At 53.5% G+C, this 19,824-nt stretch overlaps 1 protein-coding gene across 1 annotated transcript; it reads right to left on the reverse strand.

Annotated features, from left to right (window-relative positions):
• Positions 1–12,712: 12,712 nt before the first annotated feature.
• EDN2 (endothelin 2) lies at positions 12,713–18,797 on the reverse strand. The gene is made up of 5 exons (XM_019737119.3): positions 18,618–18,797; positions 18,105–18,261; positions 16,454–16,576; positions 15,401–15,499; positions 12,713–13,445 (listed from the first exon to the last, which is right to left on the reverse strand). The coding sequence occupies exons 1-5, from the start codon at positions 18,679–18,681 to the stop codon at positions 13,352–13,354; spliced, it is 537 nt and encodes a 178-aa protein (XP_019592678.2). The 5' UTR covers positions 18,682–18,797; the 3' UTR covers positions 12,713–13,351.
• Between the last annotated feature and the right edge of the window lie 1,027 nt (positions 18,798–19,824).

Raw genomic sequence — 19,824 nt, forward strand, 5'->3', positions numbered from 1 at the left:
ACAAGTGCCAGAGAGTTAACACTCTCCCATACCCTAAAGTAGCCCTCAACGAATGACTATTGGGAGTTGGCATGTAAAAATTCAGATGGCTTGCTCCCTGGATGGGATACCTCTCCAGGGTGTGGTTTACAATATCTGAACTCTCTGTGGATTATACTCCAGATGTGCAAGGATGGTAACCTGCTTGTGAACACACACTTCAGGGGCCTCCCCCCCACCCAATCTCACTTCCTCATTCTCTTACGAGTTTTCCTAGGATCACCTGCTATGGACTGAATTGTGTCCCCCCACCCCAAATTCATATGATGAAACCCTAACCCCAGTGTGACTGTATTTGGAGATAAGGTCTTTCGGGAGGTAACTAAGGTTAAACGAGATCATAAGGGCGGGACCCTAATATGATAGAATTGGTATCCTTATAGGAAGAAGAAAAGACACTAGAGATCTCTTGCAGGCACTGCCCCTATCCCCGCCAAAGGAAACCACCTTGCTGACTTCCAGCACCACTAAAACTGAATATGTAGAAATGGACTCTAGTGGAATATACCCGTTTGTTTTATATACTTTGTTTGTGAGATCATCCATATTGTTTTGTGCAGTTGTAGTTAATTTATTCATTTTACAATTGTTGGCCTTTTGGGTAGTTTCCAGTTTGGGATTATCATAAGTAGTGCTGCTGTGAACATTCTAGTACCCATCTTTAGCGAACATATCTAGGCATTTCTGTGGTGTGTATACCTAGAAGTGGAATTTCTGGTCTATTGCTTGTTTTGGTTTCATTTTTTATCTGTTGCTGTTCTGATCCCTACCTAGGATAACCAAGGAGGCTTTTGGTTTCCCCTCGTGGTCAAAGTCAGTGGGTCTCAGTTTCTGTCTGTGGCTGGGGCACACCTGCCTACCTCAGGTGCCACGAGGCTTTAGAGCTTCTCAAGGGAGTAGGATCAGCTTGTGAGCCCTTTGACCTCCTGGCCCAGTTCCCAACATTCCTGAGGCCAAAGGTATCCCAGAGAATGGCCGATATTGCGGGTCTAGCCCTGCTGCCCCACAGGCCCGGTCCAGGAATAGGGTAGTGGGTGAGCCTTGGGTCAGGCCCAGGCAGCAGGGGGCAGGGTCAGGCAGGTCCTGGACCACTCTGTGCCCACCTGAGTGGGGGCTGGCCTTCTTAGCACCTGTCTGCTCTTCTCTGGGCCTCCATTGCCTCTTCTGTCAGCTGGGGATCAGAGTTGCTTTTTCACAAGAGTGAGGATTGAAGGAGATTGAAGATGCTTACCGGAGGCCAGTGGGCATTGTCAGCCCATTTCACAGACAAGGTAGCTGAGGCCCAGAGAGGTTAAGGGGCTTGTCTGAATCACACAGGATTTGAGCCCAAGTCTGTCTGGCTCTGAAGTCTGTGCTCTCCACTTTGTGAAGCTGCCTGCCTGGGGGTAGATATGGTGTGATTTGAGGGGTATAAGGCAGGCCAAGCTCCAAAGTGAAGATATATCTCTTCCAATGCTTGGGTTTCCATCATTAAAACATTATACCTCTGGGTTAATGAACTCCTCTTTTGAAAATGTGTAGAGATGAGGGGCAAGATATGCCACATCCAATGTTCCATGTAAATGACTCCCTGGCAGAATTGGAGAGTATGAGCCCTCAAAGGTGTGCTGAGCTCACTTCATTCCCTTCCTTGCCCCCCCCCCCCAAGCCCTGTCACCTTGGTGAATGGGAAACTGAGGCCCAGAGAAGAACACTGAGTTGCTCAGACTCAGGTCTAGGGCAACCTCCCTGCTCTGCCTGGAAGAACGCAGGCCAGAGGGGCTGAGGGGAGAGGACCAGCTGAAGGCACTGGGGTTTCCCAGCCGGGGTTTGCACTGGGAGCTGCAGGGCCCCAGTTGTCTGAGCAAACTTTTACAGAAGGGAGGGAGGTACGGGTGTGGTCTGGGGCCCTGAGATATGCCCTGTTGCACTCCCAGCCACGCCCTCTCTCCCTGCAGTGATCAGTGACGCTAGCTGTGCACAGCCCCGGGGCTGCAGCTGGGCTGGCCTCCCACTGGCCAGGGCTCCTCCGACGGCCTTGACCTCCGCTGAGGTGCTCCTGACCTTGCACAGGTCTTATGGCTGCTGAGATAGGGGCCCATTTGGGACAAGCCTCTCTTGGCAACCCAGGTACTCACAGCCCCGCAGCTGCTGCCCTCTGTTTCGGTTTGAGGCTCTTGCTGGAAACAGACCTGAACCAGGATTCAAGGGCATGGAGTTTATTTGCAAGGTGATTCCTGGAAGCCATAAAAGATGTGGGAAGTGAGGCAGAGAGGGAAGACAATGCACGCAAGTTAGTGGGCAACACGTGGGAAACTGGGGCTCAGCCCCACCAGGGACCTCTGGGAGATGGTGTAGAACAAGTCTCAGTGTTGCCCCATCACCAACCCTGTTCTTTATGATCAAGGGCTGCTCCCAAGGGTAGGAAGGCAGCCCCCAGAGCAGAGTCACAGATGCCTGCGAATGCCTGGGAATGTGGGTGGGGCTCATAAAGGGAAAAAGAAACCTGGAGGATAGCCTGGAGAAGGCCCCGGAGTCTGGAGGGCTTGTGTCCCAGCTGTGGGCCTGACTCATCTCCGAGGGTCAATTTCTGCATTGATAAAATGGGAATAACAATATTGCTTACCTCAGAGGTGTGCGGTGTGGATGAAATGCGATAAGACTTGTAAATGGCCAGGGGTGGTGCTAGTACCTGTGCAGGTTAATAAACAGGGCTTTCCCTTGCTTCCTCAAGGGCAAGGGTCAGCTGACTCACCTAGTCTGGGGTCACCCAACAATCTGCTGTGTGTACCAAACATTGTCGCTCCCAGAGCCCTCACCCTTCCTTCCCTCTTTATCTTCAATTTTTAAAATCACACAGTGACAGATATCTAAGCCATGCCAGGTCGGGGTGGGCTCTGAGGACCCAGGAATGCCTTTGCCCTGGGAGTTCATAGTCTAGTCGGGAAAACAGACAAATATGTGGCCGGGTGGTGACATGGGCGTGGGCTTTGACAGGTAGGTAGACGTTTGTGGGTCAGGCCTGGGGCAAGGAGGCAGTGCAGGCAGAGGAAGGAGCCAGAAGAGTAAGGATGGGGTGGGGAGGGAGGATAGAAATTGTTCTGGGGGAAGGAGGGAGGTGAGCAGAGAAAGGGGGGCAGATGTTGGAGCTTGTATTTTGAGCTTCTAGGTAAGTATGAATATCTCTGGGTTACGGATGAGAAAATGGAGCCTGAGAGGGGACCTGTCTTATCCAGTTGCTGTCAGGGCAGGGGCTGGCCAGGGCTCTGTCTGATATCCCCACTCTCCCACCTCCATTCGAGCCAGAGTTGGGGGCCCTGGGCCCAGGGCAATAGTCTCCCTGGGTGAACTTTGGGGACGGAACTCAGCGGTGGGCAGCTCTGGAAACTGAGGCAGGGGCTCTCTGCTCTGGCTCCTCCCTCCCCTCCCCTTCCTCACCCCTGCATGCACTTAGTCAACCCTGCTATCCCAGACCCCAGGTAGCTCTCTGCAGGTTGGGGATGGGAAATGCTCCACTTTTGTGCTTTTTGTTTAAATTCCACATGACTTTTGCATCTGTGATATGTTCGTTCTTAAAATCAATAAGGTTTATAGTGACTTACTGATTACTAAAATAATTAATCTGCCTGCAAATAAAACAAGACACTCAGAGGTTCTACAGTGACAATGTCCTTCTGTTTGTTCCTCAGTGTGAGTAGGGGACAGAGGTCCAGGCAAGGTGCGGTTGGGCCCCAGAGGAGATGTCACAGTTCTCCGACCCCGAGGTGGCACTACTGGGGGTGCAAATGCCCACTTGTGTGTATTCACATTTGCACAGTCACAGGACAGTATTTCCCTACATAGCCATGCCCACACACACCAACGCACATACTCAACCTACACATACGTTCACATACACTTCGTGCATGCATTCTTACACGTACTCAGGCACAAGCACACACATCTGCGTGTATGCTCATGTCACTCGTGTACCCACACACCCCTAGCCATGGACTTGCATGCACAGCCTACAGGCACACAGTCATCTTCATACATGCACACATATGTAGGCCCATGTGCACACACACGTCGATACAGCCGTGACCAGGCAAAGCCCTCCATTCTCAGGGGCACTCATGGCCACACACGCTTGCACATGTCAACATGCAGAAGAACATCTACACATGTGGATTGTGCATGAATACCCATCACCCAAGACACAGACCCGAGTGCCTGTAGACAAGCCCAAGTGTCCCCAGCTGCACGTAGAAGACCATGTTTCACACACAAGTGTGCCCTTGTGTGCATGTGCTCGCGCACGCTCTCACGTTAGCCAGGGGGGACTCCAATATAGGTCAGAGGTGATGGCTTTAGCCATTGGGTCACACTGCCTCCTCAGTCAGAGCAAGATGGTACAGGTCAGCGCCCACAATGAGCTGCATCATCTACCTCTGGAGCTACACTCCTGGGGCAGAGCCCCCGGCCCCACTGCCACTCACCAGGTATGTAACCTGGGGAAGGTTACTTAACCTCTCTAGCCCTCAGTCTCTTTGTCTATGTGACGACGTAAAAGCATCTCCCCACGGAGTCGTGAGGGCTAAAATAAAATGCTTAGGCCAAGACGTGGCAACAAGTTAAGGTCAGAGCTGCAGTCAAGGCCACACATGACCTGGAGTGGGTCTCAGTCTCCTTGGGAGAGACACGGGTGAGCTCCCCATTCTGCCCTCCCTTGCCCTCCCCTGTCCGCAGTCTGCCACCTGCCAGGAGGAGCCCTCCGCCCACCTTGGAAGTAATTAATGCTCATGGCAAGTGAAGGAGCAGATTCTCTGCCTGCCTCCTGGGAGGAATCTCCCCAGCCAGGCAGCTGGGAACCTAGAGCATGAAAGTGGAAGGCAACAGCAGCCTGCTTGGGTCTACACAGCAAGGCTTGGGCAGAGGCAAGACCAGGATCCAGTCTTTTCCAAAAGACCAGTTTGGATCACAGACTGAGAGGGAACATGGATACCTCAGGTTCCCCCGCTTCAAAACACCTGCAGGTTTAGGTGCCAAAATTCTCCCATTCCGCATGCTTTCCGATGATGACACTGTCCTCCAAAAGGGCTCTACTCAAGGTACAATTTTTAGGGGAGGAAGACACTGGCCAGCCCCTCCTCCACCCCCAAGCTCCCTGGGGGAGGGGGCCAACCGAGGCCTGCAGCCCGACAGGCTCCCAGATCCCAGCGTCCTGGGAAGTACCCTGGGAAGCACCCTCTGTACCAGCTGGGGTGGCCCGTCACCCTCCTCAGCGTGGGCGGCATCAGGTATGTCTCTTCTGCATGTCAGATTCCTTATAAAGAAATGATTTCTCCATCCGAGCAGCCAGTGCTGGAAGGGATGTGAGGAAAAGGGCAGTTGCCCCAGTGGGGGCAGGCGTGCAAATTGGGACTTCGTTCTTGGCAGAATATTTAAAATGTGCATGTCCTATGACCCAGCAATTTCATGTGGAAAAATCAGTTCTTTGTGGACAAAGATGTATAAGCAAGGTGTTTACTGCCATGTGTTTATGAAAACAATAGATAGAGCCCGTCCAAAAGGCATCAGCAGCTGAATGGTTAAGTAAACAAGGGTCTGCCTATGCCAGGGAGCTGTTAAAATCAAGACTGTGGTGGATCCATTTGGACTGGTCTGGAAAGATGCCTATGACGTGAGGAAAGCAAGTTGCGGAATGAGACTTAAACGTTTCCATGTTTTATTTTAAACACCTTTAAAAATGTAGATATAAAACATGTATCTGAATTCATAGCAAAAGGCTACATAACCCACTCTCTGAGTGGTGACCTTGGAGTGGGAGGCAAGGAGACTTACTTTTTATTCTAGATGCTCCTTACATTCTTTATATTTTTTTGTTTTCTGTTTTTCTTTGAGCCACAAGCTTTTGTATATACATTGTCTTACTTTGTCATTAAAAAATTATTCAGATTTCTTAATAAAGCGTTAAGATTGCTCTTAAAAACCTTAAATCTTAAAAATGCATTACCTTTTCTCATCCCACTACTACATGGAGGCTGAGACCCTCCCAGAGTCACAAGTGGCCTTGACTGCAGCTGTAGCTCTGGCCTTGATCCCACCCAGGGAGTTTCCTCTGCCGCCCAGTGGCCGGGCATTGGGGCCAGGAGAGGAGCCATTGCTTCCTAGGTGGGGATGGGTGGAGAAATGGGCCTATTGGTTATAGGCCAATGATGTTCCAGAGAGGGACCAGGCCCACCCGGGTGTTCACAGAGATGTCCCCATTACTGGGAGAATCACCTGCGTGCTGAGACAGCAACTGTTTATCACTGAGTGTCCTGACACCCCTGTCCTAGCTTGGGGCCCTGTCTGGCAGACCCTGGCTCTGCCACCTTCCGAAATGCTGCTGAGAAATCCCGCCCTCTGCTCAGTGGCCTGTGGATGCCACCTTTGGTACAGCTTGCCATGGGTGATGACCGACGCCATCTTGCTCTGACCGAGGAAGCAGTACTGCTAACGCCATCATCCCTGGAGCTGGACTCCTGGGGCAAATCTCCCCACTGTCACTCACTAGCTAAGTGGTCTGGGAAGTGTTGGTTACCTAACCCCTCTGGACCTCAGTCTGTTTGTCTATATGATGACATAAAAGCGTTTCCCCATAGGGCTGTGGAGGGCTAAACTTAAGTGCTTAGGCCAAAAAGAGGAAATAACCCAAATGTCCCTTGGTGGATGAACAGATGAACAAAATATGGTCTGTCTCTACACTGGAATATTATTCAGTCATGGAAAGGAGCGAAGTACCGACATCTGCAATGTGGATGAACCTTGAAAACATTGAATGAAAGAAGACAGACCCAAAAGGCCACATATTGTATGATGCCATTAAAGGAAATGTTCAGAACAGGCAAATCCATAGAGACAGAGAGTAGATTAGTAATTTCCAGTGGCTGGGGGGAATGGGATATGGGGAGAGTGACTGTTAAAAGCAGTAGTATTTCTTTTTGGGGTGATGGAAATGTTCTAGAATTAAATAGTGGTGATGGTTGTATAACTTTGTGAATATACTAGAAACCATTATATCACACACTTTAAAAGAGTAGATTTTATGGTATGTGAATGATGTTTCAATAAAAAAATACATAGCAAAAAAGAATTAGTGACTATACAATGACTATACAATGGATGTGTAACCATAGCACACCGTTATTTTATTTGTGGATAATTGAACAAACTTAAATATACGTTTGTTACCTCAAATGCATTATGGTACGGCCTTATGGTGATATATTTTGTAACCCTGAATAAAATCTTGTTTTGGAAAATTGTTAAAAATTAAATAAAACACTTAGAGTGGTGCCTGACACATGAAGTACCATTAGTGTGGGTTGTTATTCATGACTCCAAGACAAGTCTATAGGGTCGGTCCTCTCCTCACCTCATGGTAGATGAGGAAACTGAGGCTCAGAGAGGGACCGTGATGGGGCTGCACAGCCCTCCTTCTGATCTGCTGTCAGGGAAAGGCAGAGTCTTGGTTTCAGGCCAGTCTGGGTGCCCGTCCTGGCTCTGCCACTTTCTAGCTGGAGGACTCTGGTCCAGCCCATCTTTGCACCACTTTGAACCTCCCTTGGCCTCCATGTCCGCTTGTGGAGGGAGTAGGAGGGTCTGGGAGGTGTCTCTGAAAGTGTGCCACCCAGCTGATGCCACTGTGCCACCCAGCTGGCAGCGCTGTTACAATGCCTCTGGGACAGGGCATAGGCAGCAGAACTGGCACTAAATGGGTGGTGGAGATCCATCACTTCCTCCAGCCCCACCTGCCTGGACTAGTGAGCCACTAGTCCCTGTAGGTGACCTGAGGCCCAGGGGAGAAATAACCCGTGGGAAACCTTGGGAGGAGGCAATTCAAGCAGAGTCCAGCGGCAATTCAAGCAGAGTCCAGTGGCCTTCCCCTGCAGGTCTTTACTCAGTGCAGTATCCCAGGCCCCTTTTGAGTCTACTGTCCGTGGGAAAGGCGCCCCACCTCCCTGGGACCCCGGTTTCCCCTGTTGAGCCAGACCAGCATGGTGGTTATGACAACATGTTTTGGGGGCTCAAACTACCTGGGTCCAAATCCCAGCTTGCTTACCTGTGCTTTCTGATTGTGTGTTCCTGGGTAGAGAAGTTTATCCCTCTGAGCCTCAATTTCTTCATCTGCAAAATGGAGATAATAACAGTTCCCACCTCAGTGGTCTTTGCAATGAACAATTAGATGAGAAGTGAGTACAACATACTTTTAGCACAGGGTCTGGCACACTAAACCCTCAAGGTCTGTTGGCTATTACGATTGTATTATCAGCTGTGAAGGGGCCAGAGGACACGTGCATACCCAGAGGCAAGGGGCCCGGCCCCTGAGCCCCTGTCTCCCAGCTCCCCGCCTGCTGTCCCCCTCAGTGTCTTCAGCACTGAGTGATCGACAGGCTGGGCCGGTGGCATCCTGGCAGGCCTGTCCTGGCAGCTGCTCCCACAAGGCGAGGCCCTTGAGCTTTGGAGAATTAATTAGGCCACATTCCTCTTCCAGTGCTCCCGGCGGGCCTGCACATGGCCCCCTTCTGAGCTGCTGAGGGCTCTTGGCTCAGGTCCCTGGCAGGCGAGATGAGGCCCACACTGCTCTCCCCTGAGAGGGGCTGGGAGGGCCCTCCTGAGCTAGAAGCACTCGCTGGCTGTGGAGGGGCCAACAATAAGTCAGCAGCCCAAGGCCAGCTCCTGTCCTGGCTCCTCCCCGCTAGCCACCTTCGCTGGCTCCCCATCACTCAAGTTCAAATCCCTGGCATCGGATGCAATTCCTAGCCTGGCCCCTGCCCATCAGGCCAGCTGCCTCTCTTTGGATTCTTCCATGCTCTGGCCAGACACGCCTCACACCCTTCCCCCAGCTGCAATGCCCTTTTCCCCATCCCAACATGTGCAAACCCTTCCCATTCTCAAAGCCTCCCTTCCCTCCGACCCCCACCAGCTGGAAGGGCAGCCCATAAGTACTCCACCTCCTGTCCCTTTACTTTGCCCTCGTCTGTCTTCCCTGCCAGCCTGTGAGACCCCTGAGGGCAGCAAGTGTGGTTTGAGCCAAAGCCATGAAGTGCTGATGGAGGGCACTTAGGCAGGTAATACTCTCCCGGGAGACAATGTCTGAGGCTGTGCTGGGGGTGACAGCTTCTATGGCTCTCCCTGCCTGTAGGTGCTCAGGCTTGATCTAGTGCTCAGGTGGGCACTGCCCATTCCTGCCTGCCCCTCTACATCCTTCCTGTGCCCTCTCCTTCTTTTGCACCCTGAAAGGGCCTGAGAATAGCTCCTTTCCCCATAGAGCCTTCACCTCTACTGCTTCCTCTGCATGGAACACTCTTGTCCACCCTCCTCCTTCACTTGACCCATTTCCTTGAGCTTGGCGTAGATGTCACCTCCTTCAGGAAGCCCCCCTGGGATCTCCCACCCCCCAGGAGCTCCATCACACGGTGGATGTACCCTATCAGAGAGGCAGGACAGCAGGGAAGTCTGAGCCTGAGGTTTACATCCCAGCTCAGCTACAAACATACTAGCTGTGTGACTTTGAGCGAGCTACTTAACCTCTCAGTGACCTTTTCTCTAAAACAGGGGTAATATAAGGTGGCTGCGAGGAACCACGGAATTCATATGCAGAAAGCACTCATTATAATGTGTGAGTGCTCAGCACACATTAGCTATTATTTTAATCTTAATATTTAACAATGTTTTCTTGAAGGGCTCTCCTATTGACCTGTGAGGACAGGGGCTGTATCTGTCTTGCTTGCAAGAATCTTCAGAGAAGTGATTATATTGAATGACTGGATGGCCGCATTCCAATGGTTTATTGCCCTGATAGGCAAATGGCTTTTCTGAGCTGAAAACCCAGCAACCTAGACTCTATTGGTAAGGACATAGAGAGAGAGCGAGAGAGATGAGAGAGAAAGGGAAACTAATTCCCACTCGGGTTCTTTCCTGAGTAAGGGGGTGGGGGCAGAGGCAGCCAGGGAGGGAAAAGGCCCAGGCTGCAGCCTTGTGTATCAGGCTGCATAGCCCAGGACATGAGACCGAGCTCCCTCTGCCTCAGCTTCCATGCATGCTTATAACCGGAGTAAATCTGGGCCATTCTGTGCCCCCTTCTGGCCTATCTCTGCCTGGTGTTCCCATCAAAAGAAACACAAATTTGACTCAAAAAGCCTTGACATTTATGTATTTATGGGAAAGACAGAAAAAGGCAGGAAAGGGGGAGACTTTGTCTCACAAAATCCAGACAAACTCCCTAAAATGTTGACACCTTTCTTCCCAGGGTTCCATTTGACTTGGCAGCTGTTCCTCATAATTTTCCTCTGCTTCTTCCAAAATCTACCCAACATCCCCACACTTCTGGGACCCCAGCTACCTGGGTGTGGTCTGGATGCAGGCACAGACTTCGGGTGCACACGAGCCCTTGGTCCTGCAGACGCCTTGTCCCGTGGAGAGAGGTGTGACTGGAGGACGGTCAGAGCAGGACCCCCTATAGTGCAGGCTCCAAGCCAGAGGCCCCCATTTCCAGGGAACTACAGAGTCACCTTGCTTTACCTGCTTCCTGGGCCTCCTCTCCTCCCTTTAATCATCTCTGTTACTTAATCTTCTGGGTCGCTGATCTCTGAACTCTGGCCAGGGCCACCGGGGCCTGTGCCAAGAGCAGTGAATGCTGCTTCCCTGGGCCTCTGACACACCCTCAGCCAGGACCTCGTCATCCCTCAGCCAGGCTTCCAGTGCACCTGCTGCCCTGGGGTTGCCCCATTCAGCGCTGGCCTGGCCATTGGTGGTTGCTTTGGGCTTCCAAGCGGGCAGGGCCATTTTGAATGGGCTGCTGGGCTGCCGGGGAGTGAGATTTCCCTGGCATGAGGCTCGGCTGAGATTCGAGAGGTGTGCGCTGGCCCTGGGCTCGGGTAGGAGGTGACGGGCCCTGTGACACCGATCCTCACCACCCAGGATGCACCGTGGCCCCTGAAGTCCCTGTGGGCTGCTCGTGAACTTACTTTTCTGTCTCCTGTCCCCTCATTCACTCCTGCTCTGTGCAGCCCTCTGATGGCATCTTGCCAAAGCTCTGCTCTGACCGTGTCCTGTGCTCACAGACTTGTCGTGGCTTCTCATGGCCCGCAAGAGAAAGTCCCGGCTCCTTCCTGGGGTCTCCAGACCTCTCTGGCTTTATCTCCTGCTGTTCCTCCCTCAACATGCTCCAGCGACATGGGGTTCTCTGTGGGAACCTCCTCTGTCACTCCCACTGTCATACCTTTTCCCTTCCTGTTCACTCTGTTTGGAGTTCCCTCCCGATTTCCTCTCTCTTTATTTGAGTCTTACTCATCTTTGAGGCTATGGGAGTGGATTTTGTCTAGGAGTCTTTCTCTGACCATTCCTGTCCATCCCAGCCAGCCCCCGTCGCTCTCTTCCCTCACGTCCTTCAGCGCTGTGCCTGTCCAGTGATTACATAATAATCATTGACAGCCTGACAAGCAGCCTCTGCCTCTTATCAGATCCAGGGCCAAGCCCAGCACCATAACTTATTCGTTTAGTTTTTACACCAGCCCTACAAAGTAGGGACTATTGTTTCCCATTTTATAGATTTAAAAAACTGAGGCTCAGAAAGACAGATTTGTTCAAGGTTACACTACAGTGGTGATCTATGAATTCAATCAATTCAACAATTATTTATTAAATACACGCATACATATATACTATAGATTCTGATTTCAAATCTTGATGACACCATTTACTTGCTGTGTGGCCTTAGGCAAGTCAATTGCCTTCACTGTATATCAGTTTCTTCAACTGTAAAATGGGAATCATAAAAGTACCTATGTCACAGGCTTATTGTGAGGAAGAAGTGAGTTACTTTGGGTAAGTGCCAGTGTATATCAGTTCAGTATTTGTTAACGTGTTACTCTTCCATGAGGGGATCAGGGCTGACTTCATGGCCAAGGCAGGATTAGAGCAGTGTATAAATCATTATTTTCCAATCGCTGGCTCAGGCCACAGCCTGCCACTCCTAGCACAGGCCAGCTGGGAGTAAAGGGAACAGGGGAATTTGGAAGAATGGAAGCTGTGGGTCCAGGCGGCTGCCAGCGGACGTGGCCCTACTTGCTGGCTCTCCCTGGGACTCAGGTGGGCTGCTCCCTGGACCTTAGCAGGATCGGCCAATCCAGTCCTAGAGGCCTGGGCTTCTTCGTTCAGAGGAGTGTTGAACCCCCTCAAGCAGGACCCCACCCAAAGGCGAAGGCCAGGGCCAGGCTGTGGCTCCACCACAGCACCCATTGCTGGCTACTAGGGCTGCACACGGCCTTGGAATCTATCCAGCCCCAGCCCTCACTAGATAAATTTTCTCTGGGTCTTCCAGCAGCCCCTGGGGCACAGGGTAGCTGGAGCAGAAGTGGGTCTTGGTTCCTTCCAAACATGCTCTTGGGAAAGGCCTGGCCATCGGTTACCAGCCTGATGGGAACGTAGGTCCTGGAATCCTGGATGTCAAAGCTTAGATGGCTGTCTGGGTATGTGATGGGCAAAAGCCCAGAGAGGGTGGGTTAGTTGCCAGAGATGCCCAGCAAGGGCAAAGGGAGTGGAAATCAGGGCTCTGGTCATCTGCCTGAGGCCCCTTCTTTCCCTTTCTGTGACTCCCTAACTTCCAAGCAGCCCCTTCCCGAAAGGTGCCTCCCACTACCGCCTCTGCCAAGAAAAACTGCCAGAGTACCGTTTCATTGTTTACTACAAACACAAGTTTGCAGGCAAATAATTGTGTCTAAAAAATACATTATAATAAATAATTGGAATTCTCAAAGTTCTTACAGCAAATAAGTTATATACAGACAGGAGCAGAATAGGCCCTTCTCACCAGGAGTGTCCCGAGAGTATGAGGATACAAAGACCCTGGGGAGGGAGAGCTGGAAGGGACAAATGGGGGTGGCCAGGACACCAGCCGTGTGGCAGACCCATCCAGCCTCCAGGGCTGGCTTAGGTGTGAGCGCCCATCACTGCATGTTACTCCCGGTTTGTAGCCAACAGACAGGACACCTTTCGGGATGTAGCTTCCAAGTTAGTGCAGTCCCCACACGGTACCGGTCAGCAGTTCAGCAGAGATGTGGGGCTGGAGCCCGGATGGGAAGCTGCTCCGTAGCCTGGGAGCTGAAGGTTTCCTGGGCAGTGTGAGGCGTTGGCGCTGCCTGGAGGGAGGCTCCCTCACCAGGGCAAGGAGGCCAGAGCTCGTGCGGATCCCAGCAGGTGGGTTTCCGGGCCCAGGAGACAGGTGGAGGGTCTCCCTGCCCTGGGCGGCCCCTCTCCTCCCATCTCCACATAGGCTTTCTTCCCAACACTTCTCCAGCGCTCAACACTATCTCTTTTTCCGCCTGGAGTGTGTAGGCCTGGTCTTCCTTGTTGCCTTTTGCTGTCGCCTAACAAAGTAGATCTTGGAGGCAGAAATGTCCCTGGAATTGAGAAGGGTCAGATTAGCCTTTCAAGAGATATGGACCACCTAAGAGTTCCCTGTGAGAGGCAGCAGTAATAGGGACCGCACCCCTTAATCATGGCTGCCCTGGGGTCAGAGGGTGGCCACAGGTGACCCTGAAAACAAAGTCTGCCCATCAACATCAGGGCAGACCTGGCCTAGAAGCTTCTCTGCCCACAGGAACTTTGACAAAGCTGATGTTCAACATCGAATGTTGCCAGAATGACGGACTGGCCATGAACAGCCCAGTGCTTCTCTCCCATGAGCTGCCTTCCCACTTACACACTGTGGGGGCAGAGCTCCAGAAAGTAGTTTCCAGGCTCTCGGCCTCACATAGACAGGTGCTGGCTCAGGTAGTAAATGGCCATCAACTGTGATGGGATGGCCATCAGCTGTGGCTAGTTGGCCGTCAGCTGTAACCAGTGAGCCATTGGCCACAATATAACTGCTGTGGCTACGCTAGCAGAGAAGAGGGAGAAAGAGAAGAATGGGGGCTAGCAAGAAGATGGCGGCTGGGCTGGCAAGCGTGGATGGCGGTTTGCGGACAGTGTGGATCCAGCCTCCAGTGAGAGTATAGTGCCGCCAGAGAGAATATAGTGGTATGACTCCCCTACCTATGGCTCCGTGGGTGTTCCTTTTTGGCCTCACCATATCCTGCGTTCTTGTGTGGGGAGCGGGAGTAGAGACCGAGCAGGGTCTCCCGCACGACACACACCTTTGCTCATGCTGTTCCTTCCAAGCTGTTCACCTTCCCCCCACCCAAACTCCACCTACTACAATTCCCATTCTTCAAGGTCCAGCTCAAGGTGGTCCAACCCAGACAAATATGGGTCCTCGTTGCCCTTTGCACCTGGCTGAGGTCCTTGCATGGACTTGTGTCATCCACGTGGCCTCGTTCCCAGCTGTGGGAACTTAGGCAACTCTCTCATTCTCTCTGAGCCCCTTTCTGGGTCTGAAGATGAAAACAGGCCTGAACTGTTGTAAGAAGGAATATAGGTTGGCAAAGCCAGCTCTCTGCCCACTCTGAGGAGCCATGCACTTGCAGTCTTATCTTGATTTTTTTCATCTAAGACAGTTCCCAAGTGTATGCTGGGTCCTGTCGGCCCACCATCCTGACTCTTCTCCTGTTTCTGCCTCCCCACAAAAATGGGAGCCCCTGAGGAGACAGCTGGGCCCTGGCCCTGGCTGGCCCCGAGCAGCCATCAGGGACAGAGGTGGGAACGGCTAACACTTTCCGAGCTCCCACTGGGGGCTAGGCCCTTCTGGAGGCGTTTCATTATGGCGACTCATCCAACCTGACAAGATGAGTAGCATTGTTGCCCCTGTTTCAAAGTAGGAAACTAAAGCACAGAGAAGTTAAGTGACAAGCCCAAGGTCATGAAGCTCGTTTGTGGCAGGGCGGGGGTTCAAATCAGGCAGTCCTGGCTCAGAAGGCACCCCCAGGCACTCTGCTGCAAGGCCAGATGTGGGGTTCCTGTTCTCGAGTCAATTTGGTTGGACAAACATTCACAGGCACCTCTTGTGTGTCAGGTCTTGAGCTGAGCCGTGCTGAGGCCACCACAGAGGGGATCCAGTCTGGTGTGGGGGGGGAGGGAGTGGGCTGGACCCCAGCAGATGGGAGATGCTCGATTCAGACACAGCCTGAATGAATACCTATGGTCCTTCCAGGGTCATGAGCCTTCAAACCCTCTAACAATTCCACCTCCAGGCCTGGTGGTAACAAAGAGCATAGTGGTTAAAAGCATAGGCTCTGGAGTCAGCCAGATGCCAGATTGCTGTGTGACCCTGGGAAAGTGCCTTCACTTCTCTGAGCCTTAGTTCTCCTAATTGCCCAGTGGGGATACAGTCCTGCCTCTTTTAGAGAACAAGGGAAATGTGAGGAAGTGTGCCAGGTGTATAGGAAGCTCCCAATCAGTGCAGGTGCCCCTTACTTACCTCAGATGCTGGAGGAGCTCTCCTGCAGTGGCCCATGTCTTCCCAGCCTGGGACATGTCTGCAGGGGACCCAACGCCTGGGATTGCCATGGCTTCAGCCCTGAATGAACAACATTAGGGTCCAAGTGAGGGGCTGTCCAGGGCCCTGAGGCCACCTGGCTGCAGGCCCAGCCCAGCCCCCACCCCACGCCCATTCGTCCTTAGGAGCAGATCCATTTCCACCCCTGTGCACCTGGCACCCTTCCTTTCCCAGGCAGGGTGGAGACCGAGGAAAACTGAGCTACCGGGAATGTGGTCTTAGTCTCAGAAACAGGCAGCTGGGTGGCAGGCCTTCCCAGAATCTAGACACCTGCAGCTAAACATGGCCCTTTGCAGGGGAAACTGAGGCAGAGTTGGAACTACAGCTTGAGTCTCAGAAGAGTTTTCTCGTAAACCATCATGGGAATGGAAGCTGGGGATTGCAAAGCCAGTTTCTGCTTTTCCCAAATGCTCCAAGTGGAGGAAGGAAGGAACAAAAGTTCCCACCCTTTTATAGATGGGAAAACTGAGGCCCAAAGAGTTAAGAGAACTGCAAAGGCCCCCTAGCAACTCTGCGACAACCCTGGGATGGTGCTACGACCTCCCAACTCTAGATGTTACTCCTCCACTGAGAAAGTGCCTAAGTCCCCAGAGCTTCAGGTCTGAATCCAAAGCCCCGTGGACTCAGTCAGAACAAGGTTGAAGCTCAGCTCTCCTGACCAGTTGTGTGGCCTGACAGGACAAGTCCTGTCCCCTCTCTGCCTCAGCTGTCACCTGTGAAAATCTCTCCTGCCCAGGACTGAGACATGATGCTTTCAGAGCCCACAGAACTGGGCAGTGGGAGGGACTCAGGGGTGACTGGTTCCCTGTAAGAAGGGACACTGCCCATGGACCCAGGGCACTAGGGGCCCCTAGGACTCCTCTCACTCCCCCCATTAGCTCCTCTGCTTCTCTACTGCTCTCCCAGACACCCTGCTGCCCATGGCAGGTCCAGGCTGGCCCACCCTTCTTCCCTGCTGGCTGGGTGCTCACTTACCAGGGTCTTTGACTGCAGAAGGTGGTACAGGCAGGGTCCTTGGTGCTGGAGCACCCACAGCGCCCTGGCAGAGAGCGGCGCTGACGTTTTGGCGGGTTTCCCAGGCCATAAGGAGCTGTCTGTCTGTGGGCGTGCAGCCAGCAAGGTAGTGATGTAGGGTGGAGAGAGTGGGGGGGGGGGGGAACAGAGAGAGAAAGAGAAAGAGAGAGAGAGAGGAAGGAGGGAGAGAGGGAGGAGATGATTGGATAAATCATGACCATTGGCAAGCAGGGACTATCAACACCACTCCCTGGGATGACCACCCATGCCACCAGGGTGGCAGCAAAAGGTGACCAGCCCCTGACCTCAAGAAGTCCCACCACAAGCTCCTCCTTAGGTGCCATGTAGCCCTAGACCAGACCCAAGACCCCACCCTCTCTGGGCCTTTGCCCCCACCCCCAACCCCACCCTCCCCACTCCCTGGGGGTATCCTCCAGCCTCTTCCCACTCCCAGACAGGAACTTGAGCTGGTGGAGCCAGGCTGTTCCCCTGTTCTCAAAGAAGGCACACAGCTTGCCCTGGAGCAGGGGAGGAAACACCATCTCACAGAAGTAAACACAGGCTCACAGCTAAGCTGCCCCCACCTGGTCCTCATTTGCCTGGAAGGATGACATACGTGTCTTAGAGCTTTGACTTAAAGATGGTAAATGTGTGTGTAAGTGTACGTGCATGTGCGTGTGAGTGTGCATGTGTGTGAGGTCAGGTGGGATTGATTTCAGATCAGAGTCTGGCCAAGGCAGGCCGAGGGCAGGGCAGGAGCCCTGTGGCCGGTCAGACCGGCACCTTTGGGTGCCAGAGCTAATTTTAGCCGGTGTGGTTGGAGGTGTAATGACTCCAGGTAGATCCGGCAGGCAGGGACTGGCAGGGTTCCCACCCTGAGTGAATGTTTGGATGCGGATTAGCTCCACACACGCTTACGTGCCGGGCTTCTCTTGCCTTTTGCAATTTGGGGAAGGGAAAAAAAACCACAAATGTGCACAGAAACTTCAACTTGAAGTATGCAGTGGCCCGGAGGCAGTGCGGGTGCAGACAGAACAGACAGCACGGCCCCCACCCTGGCTCCGCCAGGTGACACAGGGCAGGTTTCTCATCTGTCATTTGGGGACAACGGCAGTACCCGCCTCAGGGGAAGATGGGGGGTTCATGAGATGATCACGCACGAGCCATGCTCAGCATAGGGCCTGGCACAGTCGAGACATGGGTGCTGTCATTAATTATATTATTCTTGGAAGATCATGCAGAGGTAGCATGGCAGAGCGGATGTGAGCTCTGGCATCCAAGGGACCTAGGACGGAGCTTCCACCTACCACTCACTTCTTTCTGTGTGATCTTGGGGAAGGCACCTAACCTGTCTGAGCCTCAGCACCCTGATCTGGAAAATGGAGCCAACACTTTCTTACCAGCGAATTCTCATGAGACAGCCCTTTATATTGCTCAGGCAGCCTCCATGTGGGAGTTGAAATGGTAACTGCTAACTATTGGTATTGGCCCAGTGCTCCCATTTGGAGGCCCAGGAAGAGCTCTACTGTGCCTGAGATTCCTGGAGTGCCCATAGCCCCTGCCCACCCCCCACCCCACTGCTAGCACCCCCTGGACCCCCGTTGTGGCTCACCCAGGGGTATTCACCCAGATGATATCCAGGTGGCAGAAGTAGACGCACTCCTTGTCGAGCCAGGAGCTGCAGGAGCAACGCCGAGGCCGAAGGTGGGAGCCTTGGGCACTGGGCGAGGGCACGGGCTGCTCCGGGGTGGCAGCGGCCTGGCCTTTGCCTGCACGCACAGGAGGGAGAGAGAGGTGGAGAGGTGGGTCAGGCACCTGGCACAGCTGGGATGGGGGACCTGCTGGGCTCCTCCTGTTGCACAATTGAGGAAGTTGGCAGTCTAGCTGCTCAGGAGCTCTGGGCCAGCCTGGGGAAGCCCCAGCAGCCCCGGTGAGAAGGGCCAGCAGCTGCCCTGTGCCTGCAGCACCTCTGTACTTGCAGAGCCCAAGGCAGCTGCCGCTGGAGCTGGGTCCCGCCCCCGGTACGCCCCCAGACGGCTTGGGAGGTGCACCTCTGCCCCCGGGGAGAGACACCGATGAACAGACCCCCGGGGGCTGCTGCAGCAGGCGAGGCCAGACGGCTCACCTTCGTGCAGGGCCAGGAGCAGGGCGAGAACGATGGAGCACCAGGCAGTGGGCGCGGCGACCATAGCGGCGGTGGAGCGCACGTCTGGACCAGTGCAGGGAACACGACCAGCGCAGGGAACACGACCAGCGCAGGGAGCACGCCTGTTGCCAGCGTCCTGCTACCAAGCCGAGCGGATAGCTCATTGCTTGGGTGCCCTGGCTGCCTCTTATAACCACCAGCCATGGCCCCGCCCCTGCCGACCAGCCCTGCCCTGCTCCACCGGTAGGCCTGGAGCCAGGGACAACGCCTCCTCCTGGGGTGCCTGGCCCGGCCCCAGCCTCCCCTGTGCGGGGGACAGGGGAGGGGGGAGGGAAGGCCCAGCTCCTCCCTCTGTGCTTGGAGCACCTCCTGAGGCTTCCCTGCAACCCTGAGGGGCCCCTCCCCAGTCCCTTAGGACTTCCTCAAATCATCCCCAAAGTGACTGAGCCCCTCTCCCACTCTCTCCTGGGCCGCTCCCAGGTTTTGCCCAGAGCTAAGAGTTTAAAGGGGGAGCATGAGAAAAACCCTCCTTCTCCTTGAAGGAGACCCCACTGGCCTTCTTGCCTACTGCCAACCAGCTGAGGATGCCCCTTCTATTGCGTAGAAGGTAAAAAGCCTGCTCAAGGCTGTGTGGCCTTGGGCAAGTCAGAACCCTCTCTGGGCCTGCTTCCTTCAGTGAAGTACACAACCTACCCCTGACCTCTGATGAGCCTGGGGCTGCCTCATCACTACCTCACCTAGGACATACCCCCTCTCCCCTCTTCCCACCCCAGGGTCTGGGGACAGGAGTTCTGGTCCCTTCTAGTATCTATTTAGCTGTGCATCCATGACCATGGACTTCTTTCCTGGGCCTCAGTTTCCTTATTTGCAAAACAAAACCAAAATGGAGGTTTTGTGTTGTCTCAGAGGCTCTCTTGAGACTAAGAAGGGGGCTTCAGAGTCCTTCCCAGAAAGCTGTGGCATACGCACACAGCGCCTCTTGAAAGGTCTCCTGTCTTGGACATGAGAGAATGTCTTGGCTCACGTCAGTGGCTACTTTCTGCTAAAAAGGCCAGGTGGTGGATCGTGCCCCCTGGGGGCTAGCATTCTGCTCCTGCCCCTCTGCTGGCTCAGAAGTGGGACTAGTTGGAGATGTGCTGAGCAGTTCGTGGAACCGGCGGTGCTCCTCTGTTCCTGCCCAGGCCTG

The sequence above is a fragment of the Rhinolophus sinicus genome, chromosome 14 (assembly GCF_057876585.1).
Source record: "Rhinolophus sinicus isolate RSI-liver-muscle chromosome 14, RSI-T2T, whole genome shotgun sequence".
In the NCBI taxonomy this organism is placed as follows: domain Eukaryota; kingdom Metazoa; phylum Chordata; class Mammalia; order Chiroptera; family Rhinolophidae; genus Rhinolophus; species Rhinolophus sinicus.